Source organism: Macaca thibetana, chromosome 16 (assembly GCF_024542745.1).
Source record: "Macaca thibetana thibetana isolate TM-01 chromosome 16, ASM2454274v1, whole genome shotgun sequence".
In the NCBI taxonomy this organism is placed as follows: domain Eukaryota; kingdom Metazoa; phylum Chordata; class Mammalia; order Primates; family Cercopithecidae; genus Macaca; species Macaca thibetana.
Window position 1 is genome coordinate 3,793,290 of NC_065593.1, and position 13,111 is coordinate 3,806,400.

At 52.0% G+C, this 13,111-nt stretch overlaps 1 protein-coding gene and 1 non-coding gene across 3 annotated transcripts in view; one reads left to right on the forward strand and one right to left on the reverse strand.

Annotated features, from left to right (window-relative positions):
* Positions 1-13,111, forward strand: part of PEMT (phosphatidylethanolamine N-methyltransferase) — an 85,844-nt gene that overhangs the window by 5,188 nt on the left and 67,545 nt on the right. For both annotated transcript variants that reach the window (XM_050763477.1, XM_050763478.1), the window contains exon 2: positions 9,300-9,407. In XM_050763477.1, coding sequence (XP_050619434.1) covers positions 9,300-9,407 — 108 coding nt within the window. The remainder of the gene's footprint in view (positions 1-9,299; positions 9,408-13,111) is intronic.
* On the reverse strand, positions 7,604-7,710 carry LOC126940109 (U6 spliceosomal RNA). The gene has a single exon (XR_007720620.1). It is a non-coding gene; the product is annotated as a U6 spliceosomal RNA (small nuclear RNA).

Genomic DNA, 13,111 nt, shown 5'->3' on the forward strand with positions numbered 1-13,111 from the left:
CTGTGACTGATTTCGAGTTTAATTCTGTGGTGGTTTGGGAGCATACTGTGTATGCTTTCTATTCATTTAAATTTAAGGTTTGTTTGATGGCCCCGAGTGTGATCTGCCTTGGTGGCACCAAGGAGACTGCAGGCTTTTCCCAAGGCTGCCGTGTGCTGTGGTCAGGTCCAGCCACTGGATGGCGCTGCTCAGGTCAGCTGTGTCCTCACCGATGTCCACCTGCGTCTTTCTCTCTCTCTCTCTCTCTCTCTTTTTCTCTTTCTCTCTCTCTCTGTCTCTTTCTTTCTTTCTTTTCCTCATTAGACTTTTTTAATGGGTCTCAAAATTCTGTGACAAATTTTTGGTCGTTTCCATTCAAAAGTACTGATTTTAAAAACTAAAAAGTTGGCTGGGCACGGTGACTCATGCCTGTAATCCCAGCACTTTGGGAGGCCGAGACGGGCGGATCACGAGGTCGGGAGATCCAGACCATCCTGGCTAACATGGTGAAACCCCATCTCTACTAAAAATACAAAACATTAGCCGGCCTGGTGGCCGGTGCCTGTAGTCCCAGCTACTCCGAAGGCTGAGGCAGGAGAATGGCGTGAACCCGGGAGGCGGAGCTTGCAGTGAGCTGAGATTGTGCCACTGCACTCCAGCCTGGGCGACAAAGCGAGAGACTCCAGACTCCGTCTCAAAAAACAAAACAAAACAAAAAAACTAGTAAGTTAAAACTGCCACAGGCAAAAAAGAAAACCAAAGTGGTCTACAAAACATTCTCCTTTCCTTCTGAAGGTTTTACGATGCATTGTTATCATTAACCAATCTTTTACTACTAAATTTAAATGGTCAATTGAAACAAACATTTCTGAGACCTTCTTCCACCACTGATTAAGACTGGGGTGCAAGTATTAGGGATAATATTCATTTAGCTTTCTGAGCTTTCTGGGCAGACTTGGTGACCTTGCCAGCTCCAGCAGCCTTCTTGTCCACTGCTTTGATTCTGTCAGTCACTGAGAGGACTGTGGAGGGTCCTAACAAGAACTGTGGATTTGTCTTTTCCACCCTTTAGTTCTGTCCGCTTTTGCTTCATACCTCACCTCACTTCTTTTTGTTGTTGTTTTTGTTTGTTTTTGAGATGGAGTCTCACCCTGTCGCCCAGGCTGGAGTGCAGTGGTGTGACCTCGGCTCACTGCAACCTCTGCCTCCTGGGTTCGTGTGATTCTCCTGCTTCAGCCTCCAGAGTAGCTGGGATTATAGGTGCCCGCCACCATGTCCGGCTAATTTTTGTATGTTTGGTGGAGATGGGGTTTCACCATGTTGGCCAGGCTGGTCCTGAACTCCTGACCTCAGGTGATCTGCCCACCTTGGCCTCCCAAAGTGCTGGGATTCCAGGCTTGAGCCGCCACACCCGGCCACTCACCTCAGTTCTTAATCTGAAGAGTGGGCACACCTCGCAGGGTTGTCACCAGCACTCAGTGACACAGTTGTCACAGCCAGCGTCTATCTAGCTGTGGCCCCCGCCAGGTGCTGCACTGAGTGCTGTCCTTGCACTTTCTCGTTTAATCCTCCTGGCGTCCCATGGCACCTCTACCATTCCCACCTCACAGGCTAGGAAGCGGCACTCAGTAAGGGGAGATGGCTGCCCGCCGTGGCATGGGTGTCCCTGTCTCATCAGCAGTCTGTTCTGCCTCCTGCATGTCCCTTGCCAGAGCTTGGCAGCTGGTTCACTTCGGAGTGAAGGTTGGCTGGCTTATGGTTACTATTGTCTTCAAAATACAATGTGTATTAATACAGAGACACAGTAGCACCTAGCAGGTTCTGTCCTGGGCCGTGAAGGTGAAAGTAAAGAAAAGGGGGATGACCAGGCTTGGTGTCTCACACTTGTAGTTTCAGTACTTTCGGAGGAGGCCGAGGCAGGAGAATCACTTGCCCCAGGAGTTCCAGACCAAACTGGGCAATGTGGTAAGACTCCGTGTCTACAAAATTAAAAAATTAGCCAGGTGTGGTGGTGTGCACCTGTAGTCCCAGCTACTCGGGAGGCTGAGGCAGTAGGATTGCTTGAGCCCAGGTGTTTGAGGCTGCAGTGAGCTATGATCGGGCCCCTGCACTTCAGCCTGGGAGACAGAGTGAGACCCTGTCTCCTAATAATATAATAATAATAATAATAATAATAATAAAAGAAAAAAGAAAATGGGGGTGAAGCCCACAACCAGCAGAGGAGTGAAAAGAGGCAGCCCAGCGTGGAGGAGAGCAGGGCCTTGAGAAGCACAGTCTTACCCGCGAGCCCCACACCCACCCAGGCTGGAGCTTGTGAGCCGTCAGTGCCTTTTGAGTTTGGCACCGGTCACACTTGTTAAATGAAGAATGAATGACATTTCACCCTCTTGAAAGGAGTTATGGATCCGGGGACCTGGAGCAGCTGCCATCCATTTCCTTTTACTGTGGGATCTAGAGACCACAGTCGCACTGTGACGTTCTAACTTCCGCCCCTCCCGCCATGAGATGGTCTTTGCTGCCCAGGGCTTGCCTGACCTCAGATTCCAGCATCGGGGTCAGTGTTCCCTCTCTGGCTATTCCTTTAGGATTTGTGTCTTCCCAGGAGGGTCCCTCCAGAGAGTGAGAGGTGAGAGGGACCTGTATTAGTTGACTTTAAGCAGACAGAGTAGAGGGGCCACCAGCCTCGGCCCTGAGTGCGCCCTGTACTTTTACATCCGGTCTCACTTCTGTGCAGAAGGTAACCTCAGGTGGCCTGTCTCATCACCCGCATTCCACTCAAGAGAAACCTGGGCTTAGATTGGTCATGGAGGCTTGCCATGGTCCCTCACGGCGGGTGGTGAAGCTCCCAGCTCAGACAGTGGCTGCCAAAGGCCAGAGTCCTCTGAGCCAGGTGGCCTCCTATGTGGAAAAACAGGGTCAGGGGGCTGGCTTAAAGTGAAATGGCTTTCCCTTTCCTACCAGAGAATAAACTTTTCCTTTTTTTTTTTTTTTTTTTTGAGATGAAGTTTCGCTCTTGTTGCCCAGGCTAGAGTGCAGTGGTGCGATCTCGGCTCACTGCAACCTCTGCTTCCTGGGTTCAAGCGATTCTCCTGCTTCAGCCTCCCTAGTAGCTGGGATTATAGGCGCCTGCCACCGTGTCTGGCTATTTTTGTATTTTTAGTAGAGACGGAGTTTCACCTTGTTGGCCAGGCTGGTCTCGAACTCCTGACCTTCAGGTGATCTGCCTGCTTTGGCCTCCCAAAGTGCTGGAATTACAGGCATGAGCCACCAGGCACAGCCAGATAATAAACTTCTCTGTCTCTCTCTCTCTCTTTTTTTTTTTTTTTTTTTTTTTGAGATGCAGTCTTGCTCTGTTGTCCAGGCTGGAGTGCAGTGGCACTATCTTGGCTCACTGCAACCTCTGCCTCCTGGGTTCAAGTGATTCTTCTGCCTCAGCCTCCCCAGTAGCTGGAACTACAGTTGCGTGTGCTAATTTTTGTATTTTTAGTAGAAACGGGGTATCACCATATTGACCAGGCTGGTCTTGGACTCCTGGCCTTGTGATCCACCTGCCTCGGCCTCCCAAAGTGCTGGGATTACAGGCGTGAGCCATTGGGCCCGGGCCAGAGAATAAACTTCTTAGAGGAAAAAGGCTCTGGCACACTCATCCTTATGTCTTTGTGCCAGGCACAGGGCTCTAACCCAAAGTTGCCCCAAATAAACATTACCTGAGTCAGCTTATGGTGCCAGGGCATGAGGGCAGCTCTGGGGGCAGTGGGGGCTGCAGCGCTGCAGGCAGATTCTGCAGGGGTGACGGATCCTAGAAGGACCCCATCCCCTCTCCTGCAGCCCCCACCTATTCCCCTGCCCTTTGTTGTGTGTGGTGTGTGGCCTGGGATCGATGTGACTTTGCCCGTCCGGGCCTGCTGTTTGCCCATGTGTCACAATGTGATATGTTGACCCAGTGCAGATCATTCCCTGACCACAGAGCGCTGCTCCTGAGAACCCTGCGGCCCTCAATGGAGTGAATTGCCGTAAGCCTCTTCCTCACCCACGCTTTGGGGTGTTAACAGCCGAGGCCATTCGTCGGTGACCCGTGGGACCCGAGCTATTCCTGCAGCTCAGCGAACCTCCTGGCCGTGGTGGGTAGCTCCTCTCCTTTAGTCAGATTCCAAGGCCTCTGCAACCTGGAGCCTTGGAGAGGGTTCCATTGGAATTACTGGGTAGCAGAAAGCCGGGACCTCCGCTGTATGAAGGAAGTTGAGGCTGGGAGTGGATGGGAGACCTTCCTTTGGTCACAGGTGTGCAGGGGAGGCCATCAAGGGAGTCTCTGACACCCGCAGGCAGAGCCTGGATGTGGGACCCAGGACTCTCCTACTCTGCTCACGTCTGATGATCTGGATGTGGTTCTTTTTTGCCAACCCAGTTTCAGGAGGGAGGTCCACCCTCCTGAGGGGGGTTTTGGAAATGACAGCTATCAGAAAGGGGCCTTCATGTCTCTGAGTGGGGATCCGGGAGCTGGGAGGGGCTTCCCTCTGCTGCCTAGAATTCCACTCTGAACCATTAGTCATTCTTTCCAGCGAAGCAGGCGCTCCTCCGGGCAACACAAATCCTCCTCAAGGTGACTGAAGTGACCGGATGCACACCGCCACCCTCCTGAGACAGGCTGACCTGAGGCCACTGGGATCTGGCTACGGGAGGGAGAGGGGGGAGGGGGTGGACATGTTCCAGCTTTGACCAGTTCAGCCCTAATTGGGAGACTCAGGTGGATGTCAGCTGCTGCTGGGTTCCCTCAGTGTTAGTTGCTTAATCGTTCAGTGCCTCAGTTTCCCTCCTTCATCTTGGCTCCCACAAAAGGTGAAAAAAGCATATTTCTTGCTCACTTTCCAGTCTCCTTGGGTTTCAAGACCCAGAAGCACTCACTTTTACCCCTGTCCTTTTTCATGGGGCTTTCTGTCCGGTAGGGCTGGCCTTGCTCAGGCTGGCTCTGCTCCTCACTGTCTGGGGTCTGGAGGCTTTGCTCTTTTATCTGCCGAGTAGGCTAACAACAGGGCTTTACTTTTAGGGTGGTTGAGAGGATGGCCAGAGACAGGTGTGCGCTCACTGCCAGGTCCTGTGTTTTCTTAGACCCCCTAGAGTGAGGACCTCCTTAGTGGAGCTCAGCATTTGGTGACTAACATTGAGTTGAATTCCTTATGAGAGGCAGCATTTCGCCCAGGGCCCAGCGGGGAAGCAGTAGGGAGATCATTTACACTCGGGAAGATGCACCTCTCTTAGGTGTAGAGTTGAAGAGGTGCCAGTGATATGGAAAGTGTTTTTCCTGGCCCTGGAAAATGCCCTGTGTCCCTTCCTGGCCCCAGGCTCAGTGTGCCTAGGCCTTTCCTGCTTTCCCCTTTCCCCTAGCTGAGCGAGGCTCTGCTCTGTGACTCACACTCTGCCCTTTCTCCTCTTTGGCTTGGCTAACAGCGTGCTGGTCCATAGGTAAGGGTCCATGGGGAGGGCTCTGGGGGAAGTCCAAAGCCAGGAGTCCACTGAGGTCCTTTGCTGTGCCCTGGGGAGCAACCGGCAAAGCCAGGGTTGGGGGAGGGCGTGTATTAGGTGGTTGTGTAAGAGGCGGAATAACAGATGGGCCACGGGAGCATTGGTAATGGGAATGAGACAAGGGAGGGGTGGGGCGAGGCCAGGTTTTGGCTGGGGCTGAATGGGGAATGGGGAGCGGGTGGGATGGGTGAAAACTGGCCGCTGGCACACTCATAGGGTCTGCCGTGCACATGCAGGGAGATAACCCACCCTCGGTGCACTTCATAAGTGCCAGGCATGACCAAAGCCAGGACTCTGCCCTGAGCCAGCTTTCCACCCTCCCCCACCAGGCTGTCAAGGGACAGGGCCTTGGAATCGGATGTGTTTTTTTTTTTTCTTTTGAGACAGAGTCTTGTTCTGTCACCCAGGCTGGAGTGCAGTGGTATGATCTTGGCTCAACTGCAACATCTGCCTCCTGGGTTCAAGCCATTCTTCTGCCTCAGCCTCCTGAGTAGCTGGGACTACAGGCGTGCGCCACCATACCTGGCTAATTTTTGTATTTTTAGTAGAGATGGGGTTTCACCACATTGGCCAGGCTGGTCTCAAACTCCTGACCTTGTGATCTGCCTGCCTGGCCTCCCAAAGTGCTGGGATGGACTGGAGGTGCTTAATAGATGTTATCATCAAACTGAAGATAAGGCCAGGCCTCAGGTTAAGTCCCAGGTTCTAGAAGCTTTGGGACTGCACCAGAGACCTTCCCTCCCCTCCCTTTGCCTCCCTTCAGGGCAGGGCAGCCTGCTCTGAGCCTCGTCCAGTTGTCCTTCATGAGTGGCCAGTGCCTGCTCTGGGGAGTGTGGGGCTTGGCTCACAGCCCCAGGCGTTTGGAGGCACCTGCTGGAGTGCCAGGCCTTGTTGGCTGCAGGTGCTGGGCAGGCACTGCGTGGTGCCCAGAGGCTGTGGCCACAGCTAGGCAAGTGGTGCTTCCCTGGTTCCTTCTTCCCGCCATTTGTGGAGTGGCTTTTCTTAGTCATTCGCTTATTGATGCCCATGCCTGCTGCCGTGGCCACTCACCCACTCAGCTGTTCTCTCCAGATTCCAGTAGCAGTGCACCTTTGGTCCCATGTTGGCTACATTCATCCCTCAAGAGGGGTCTGCATTGGAGCATTTTGTTTGTTTGTTTGTTTTGAGATGAAGAGTTGCTCTGTCACCAAGTGGAGTGCAGTGGCGCATCTTGGCTCACTGCAACCTCCAGCTCAGTGCAACCCCTACCTCCCGGGTTCAAGTGATTCTTCTGCCTCAGCCTCCCGAGTAGCTAGGATTACAGGTGTGCACCACCACGCCTGGCTAATTTTTTAATTTTTAGTAGAGAGGGGGGTTTCACTATGTTGGCCAGGCTGGTCTTGAACTCCTGACCTCAGGTGATCCACCCACCTCGGCCTCTCCAAGTTCTGGGATTATAGGCGTGAGCCATTGCGCCTGGCTTAGAGCATTTAATATCTGCTTAGCTCTGCCCTTGGCCCTGTAGTGAGATGAATGTTTGCACCTCAGGGATACAGGCTGATCAGGTGGGGAGGCCACACATGGGAAGGATGGCAGGCCATAGCGGAAGATGGCTTTGTACTGATAGACGTCTGAGGGACATCCCATGGTCACACCCTGCAAGTGGCCTGGTAGCAGGCAGAGTTATGTCAGGAGACTGTCGTTTGGTTAAGCAAGGATTGGAGTGGAGGCTGTGCTTGCCCCCCAGGGCTGGCTGACCCTGGGCAGAAGCACCATCTCCTCCCCACCCCTTCCCCAAAATGTGGGAGATCAAAGTGTTCTTTGAAGGAATTTACTGTATTTCCAAATGCATAGAACAAAACACACCATTATGGGAAAGATCACAGCTGTGATGGACTTTATACTTTTTTAAAAAATTTTTTGTTTTTAATTTTTTTAAAAGATTTTTATTATTATACTTTAAGTTCTGGGGTACATGTGCAGAAGGTGGAGGTTTGTTACATATGTATACACATGCCATGGTAGTTTGCTGCACCCATCAACCCATCATCTACATTAGGTATTTCTCCTAATGCTATCCCTCCCCTAGCCCCCCACCCCCGACAGGCCCTGGTGTGATGTTCCCCTCCTTGTGGAATGCTTCATGAATTTGTGTGTCATCCTTGTGCAGGGGCCATACTAATCTTCTCTGTATCGTTCCAATTTTAGTATATGTGCTGCTGAAGCAAGCACAACTTTACACTTATTTTATAATTTAGTATTTAAAAAAATTTTGAGTTGCATGTGGAGAGACACCGTAATATTTTTCAGTGCATTTTAGAAACAGTTTTTTATTTTAATTAATTAATTTATTTATTTATTTATTTTGAGACCAGGTCTTGCTCTGTCGCCCAGGCTGGAGTGCAGTGGCACCATCTCAGCCCACTGCAAGCTCCACCTCGCGAGTTCACGCCATTCTCCTGCCTCAGCCTCCGGAGTAGCTGGGGCTGCAGGCGCCCGCCACCACGCCCGGGTAATTTTTTGTATTTTTAGTAGAGACGGGGTTTCACCGTGTTAACCAGGATGGTCTCGGTCTCCTGACCTCGTGATCCACCCGCCTTGGCCTCCCAAAGTGCAGGGATTACAGGCGTGAGCCACCACGCCCGGCCTATTTATTTTTTAATTAACTAATTAATTTTTTTTTGAGACAGCGTTGCCCAGGCTGGAGTGCAAGTGGCCCGATCACAGCTCACTGCAGCCTCAAACCCCTGGGCTCAAGTGATCCTCTTGTCTTGGCCTCCCAAGTAATTGGAACTACGCCCAGCTAGTTTTTACATTTTCGTAGAGACAGGGTCTCACGATGTTGCCTAGACTGGTCTCAAACTCCTGGCCTCAAGTGTTCTCCCACCTTGGCCTCCCAAAGTGAGCCCAGGAGTTCAAGGTTGCAGTGAGCTATGAACGTGCCACTGCACTCCAGCCTGGGCGACAGAGGGAGACTGTCTCTAAAAAAAAAAAAAAAAAAAAAAAATTAAAACTGAATATTTGGTAGTATATTTTGTGTTGTTTTCTAGAAATTTCTGTCTAGGCACTGAATCGTGCAGCCTGCTCTACTACTTAACGGTGTGTTTGAGAACGTTTCACAGTGCTGTGTGTAGACCTAGTGCTTTTAACTGCTGTAGTTTAGCTGCTGTAGGAATGGGCCATGGGTTTTTTCATTTCTTTGGTCGCTGGACACCTCAGCTGTTTGTCATTGTTCCTGATATTTTCATGCAAGCTGATGGGGAGGGGGCAGTGTCCATGTGTATGCGAGTGGGGTGGCTGGGGTGTGGGTGCACACTTTTTCAGTTCACCTTGCGCCAAGATTTCGTGTGCACTCAAGATTGTCCCCTGTCAAGTGTGGGTGAGGAGAGGCGCACCACTATTGTTTTAATTTGCTTTTACCTGATTCCTAGTGAGGTTGAGCATCTCTTCACATTTATTTCAGCTGCTTGGGTTTTCTCTGGGGCCTCTGAGAACCCATATCCCGGAGGGTCTCCGTCCGTCACACCAGGGTTGGTGTCACCTCCCTTCAGGGCACCAGGCACCCCTCTTCAGAGGTGCTGATTTCCTCATCTGGTGTCCAGGCACACTTCTGTGGCCGCCCTCCCAGGGCATGACACAGCTCATTAGGTTTCAGATTTTTATCTTCCCTTTTATGAGACTACACTGTAGTAACCTTTGCTGGACTTGGATGTTCCCAGGCCTCCCGGCGTGTTCCCAGAGGGTAACTTTGTCTCCGACTCCTGGGGGCTCACAGGCCCTGCTGTGTCTGAGCGGTGCTGATGCTGGCTCTGTCCCTGCAGGCAGACCTCTGCGTTATGACCTGGCTGCTGGGCTACGTGGACCCCCTGGATCCCAGCTTTGTGGCTGCCGTCCTCACCATCGCCTTCAATCCGCTCTACTGGAATGTGGTAAGTGATATGCCTGACACTGTCCAGACGGGAGTATCCCATTGCTGGCTGAGCCCCACATGCAGGGGATTGCGGCGGTTGCTGCTGGCTGGCCAGACAGACAGACAGACAGACAGCTCTGCTCTTCCCTCTCGTGTCTGTCACTGGCTGGTGTGGAGTACTAGGCGCTTCCTGCCCTCTCGCCTTGGGGGTCCAGCAGCCATTGGGCTGCCCAGGCTGGTGTCAGGATGGTCCAGGACTGCAGGGGTGGCCCTCCTAGCCTCACAAGAGCCTGCAGGAGAACGCTGCCCCACGGTGGGGCTGCTGTTGGTCACATGTGCCCGGCAATCTGGTGGCCTTCTCATGCATGAAGTGGGTTGTCCAGGAAGTAGGGGCTCTCTTCCCTGTCTGCCATGTCACACGGTAAAGCCACTTGCTTGTGAATCCCCCACCCCTCATGTGTTCCATAAACATGGTTATTTTTCCCACATGAGGCTTCCTGCAAAACGGCCTGCACATTCAGGACCCAGGTGAGCTGGGTAGCAGGAGCAAGCCGACATCAGTTGAAAACAAGCAGCCAGCGTGGCACCAGCTCCTGATGGGTGCCAGGGGATGTTTGGGTGCCTGGGCACCAGCACCGAGGGGTGGGTGGACTGCGTGGGAAGTGGGCTCTGGGCCCTTTCAGGAAAGTGTGGGAGGGGAGGGCGGTCAGCTCCTTCTTCAGCCTTTCTGAGATGACCCCCCCCCCACTACCCCCAGACTGTGGGGTGAAGCTCTTGGCGTTCCTGGCCTGCTCTCCCAAGGCTGTCTCTGGGGGGTGCTTCTGGGCTGCTTCCCAGGGATCCTGCTGGGGGAGTGGGTGGTCCCGGGGCTCAGCGGGGGTTGGGCTTGCTGATGCAGAGCCCTGAGCACCCTGTGATCACCCCCGAGGCTAATCTGCAGAGTAAGGCCAAGATCAGCGTCAGCAGCACATTGTTCCAGACAGTTTTCATTTAAGGTGAGCCCTTGATCCCAGGGCAGAACAGGACATGTTTTTCATTTAGTTTATGACTTGAGATTTTTCTCCATCTGGTGAGAGAAGTGGGTGGGGGCCAGCCTGCTCATGTCAAAGACAGTACATTCCAAAGAATGCCCTGTCCCTGCTATCCTGAACATGCCGGACACGCTCCGAGGATGGATGCCCTGGCGGCCCACAGAGGAGGGGCTTCAAGGGGAGGTTCAGAGGTAGGACAGACTGGCGAGCTTGGTGTAGCCAAACACAGGCCTCCTGGACACCCCTTTCTTCTCAAAAGCCTTGGCTGGGCTGGGGAGCACCTGTACTCTGAGCCACACCGTCCCTAGCTGGCCCCAACCTCCTGACATGGGCCCCTGTAGCCAGGGCTGCAGCTGCGGTGCCTGGCCGTCCTGGCATTCCCGCCCACTGCCTGGCCTGCATGCTTCCCCTCTCCTTTCACCTTTGCACGCACCCAGCATGCCAGAGATATGAGGTGGTGAAGAGTGAAGAGGGTGTTTGGAGGCTGAAAAATGGTCCTGCAAAGACATCCACATCCTGTGAAGGTCTCTTATATGGTGCACACACAAGGGTCTTTGCAGACGTGATGAAGTCACGGAGCTTGAGCTGGGGAGATGGCCCTGAGTTACCCAGGTGGGCCCTAAGTGTCATTGTGTGTGTCCTTTTAACAATGGGGTGGCACAGGGACACTGACTCACAGGAGTGTCTTGTCACCATGAAGGCAGAGGCTGGAGTGACCAAGTCACTAGCCAAGGCAGGCCAGGCCCACCAGAAGCTGGAAGAAGCAAAAAACGGAGTCTGCCCCAGAGCCTCTGGTGGAAGCACAGCCCAGCCGACACCTTGATTTTGGCCCAGTGGTAACTGATTGGGGCTTGCTGTTGTTTTCAGCTGTAAGTTGGTGGTCGTTTGTTACAGCAGCCACAGGAAGCGAGGCCGGGGTATTTAAAAAGCCAAAGACTCCTGCTGGAAGATGTCGTGGGCCTAAGCCTTGGGGTGTTGGGTGTGTCGTGCTCTTTCCTGTCTACATTCCTTCTCCACAGCTGGAGGAGGTCCCTGCCCTCCGGCTTCCTGCAGGCCTGACATTGACCCGCAGTCATTAAGGTACACGTGGGTCTCCCAGCACTGGGGGCTTGGCTGGCCAAATGCATAGCGGGTCCTGAGGACGCTTTTATTTATGCACAAGCCCCCTCAGGTCACTTCCTGCTGGCCCAGCCAACAGTGTGTTTTTGTGCAGTTCGTTGTGAAGGTTCGCAGTGGCTCATGAATGGCAGAGTGGTTAAGATACAGTAAGATTTGGCCGGGTGCGGTGGCTCACGCCTGTAATCCCAGCACTTTGGGAGGCTAAAGTGGGTGGATCACCTGAGGTCAGGAGTTTGAGACCAGCCTGGCCAACCTGGTGAAACCCCGTCTCTACTAAAAATACAAAAATGTAGCTGGATGTGGTGGGGCATGCCTGTATTCCCAGCTACTCGGGAGGCTGAGTGAGGCATGAGAATTGCTTGAACCCAGGAGGCGGAGGTTGCAGTGAGCCGAGATTGTGCCTCTACACTCCAACCTGGGTGACAAAGGGAGACTTTGTCTCAAAAAAAAAAAAAAAAAAAAAAAAAAAAAGATGCAGTAAGATTTGGAAGACAGACAGCATGTGTCTGTGTGTTTGGCATACGGTTTTTTGTTTTTTCTTTTTTTGGTCATAAACTTTTGATTAGCCTCATTTTGAGAAAGTTTTTCACTGGAACAGTTTGTGGTCATTAGTGGGAGAGAGAGCGAGCTCTGCAAAGTGGTTTCTGAAGGAGAAAAGTTACAGAAACAAGTTACGGAAACATGTTGCGGTTCAGTGGGCTGCTGCCGGGGAGAATATCGGGACGGCATCTGGAGTGGGATGACGAGGCCCAGCTCCTGGATGCCAGAAGCCCGATGGGCAGATCAGTTGAGTCAAGGAGTTCGAGACCATCCTGAGGAACATGGCAAAACCCTGCCTTTACGAAAAATACAAAAATTAGCCGTGTGTGGTGGTGTGCACCTGTAGTCCCAGCTACTGGGTCGGCTGAGGTAGCAGAATCACTTTAACCTGGGAGGTTGAGGCTTCAGTGAGCTGTGATCACACTACTGCACTCCGGCCTGGGTGACAGAGTGAGACCCTGTCTTAAAAAACAAAAACAAAAACAGGCCAGCGGGCCACAACCAGGGAAGCACTTAAATAACTTAATAGTTATCAATGCAGTTGTCCCTGGGTATCCACAGGGGATTGGTTCCAGTTCCCCATGGATACCAAAATCGTCAGATGCTCAGGTCTCTGATGGAAAACAATGTTGTATTCGAGTGTAACCTCTGGCCACCCTCCCATATACTGTACATCATCTCTAGATTACTTATACCTAATACAGGGTACATGCTAGGTAGTTATACTGTATTTTTTTGTTATTAATTTTTGTTTTTATTTTTTTCTGAATCAATCTTTCTTTCTTTCTCTTTCTTTCTTTTTTTTTTTTTCTTTTTTTTCTTTTCTTCTTTCTTTCTTTCTTTCTTTCTTTCTTTCTTTCTTTCTTTCTTTCTTTCTTTCTTTCTTTCTTTCTTTCTTTCTTTCCTTCCTTCCTTCCTCCCTCCCTCCCTCCCTCCCTCCCTCCCTCCTTCCCTCCTTCCCTCCCTCCCTCCCTCCCTTCCTTCCTTCTTTCTTTCTTTCTGTTTTTTCCTTTTTTTTTTTTTGAGATGGCGT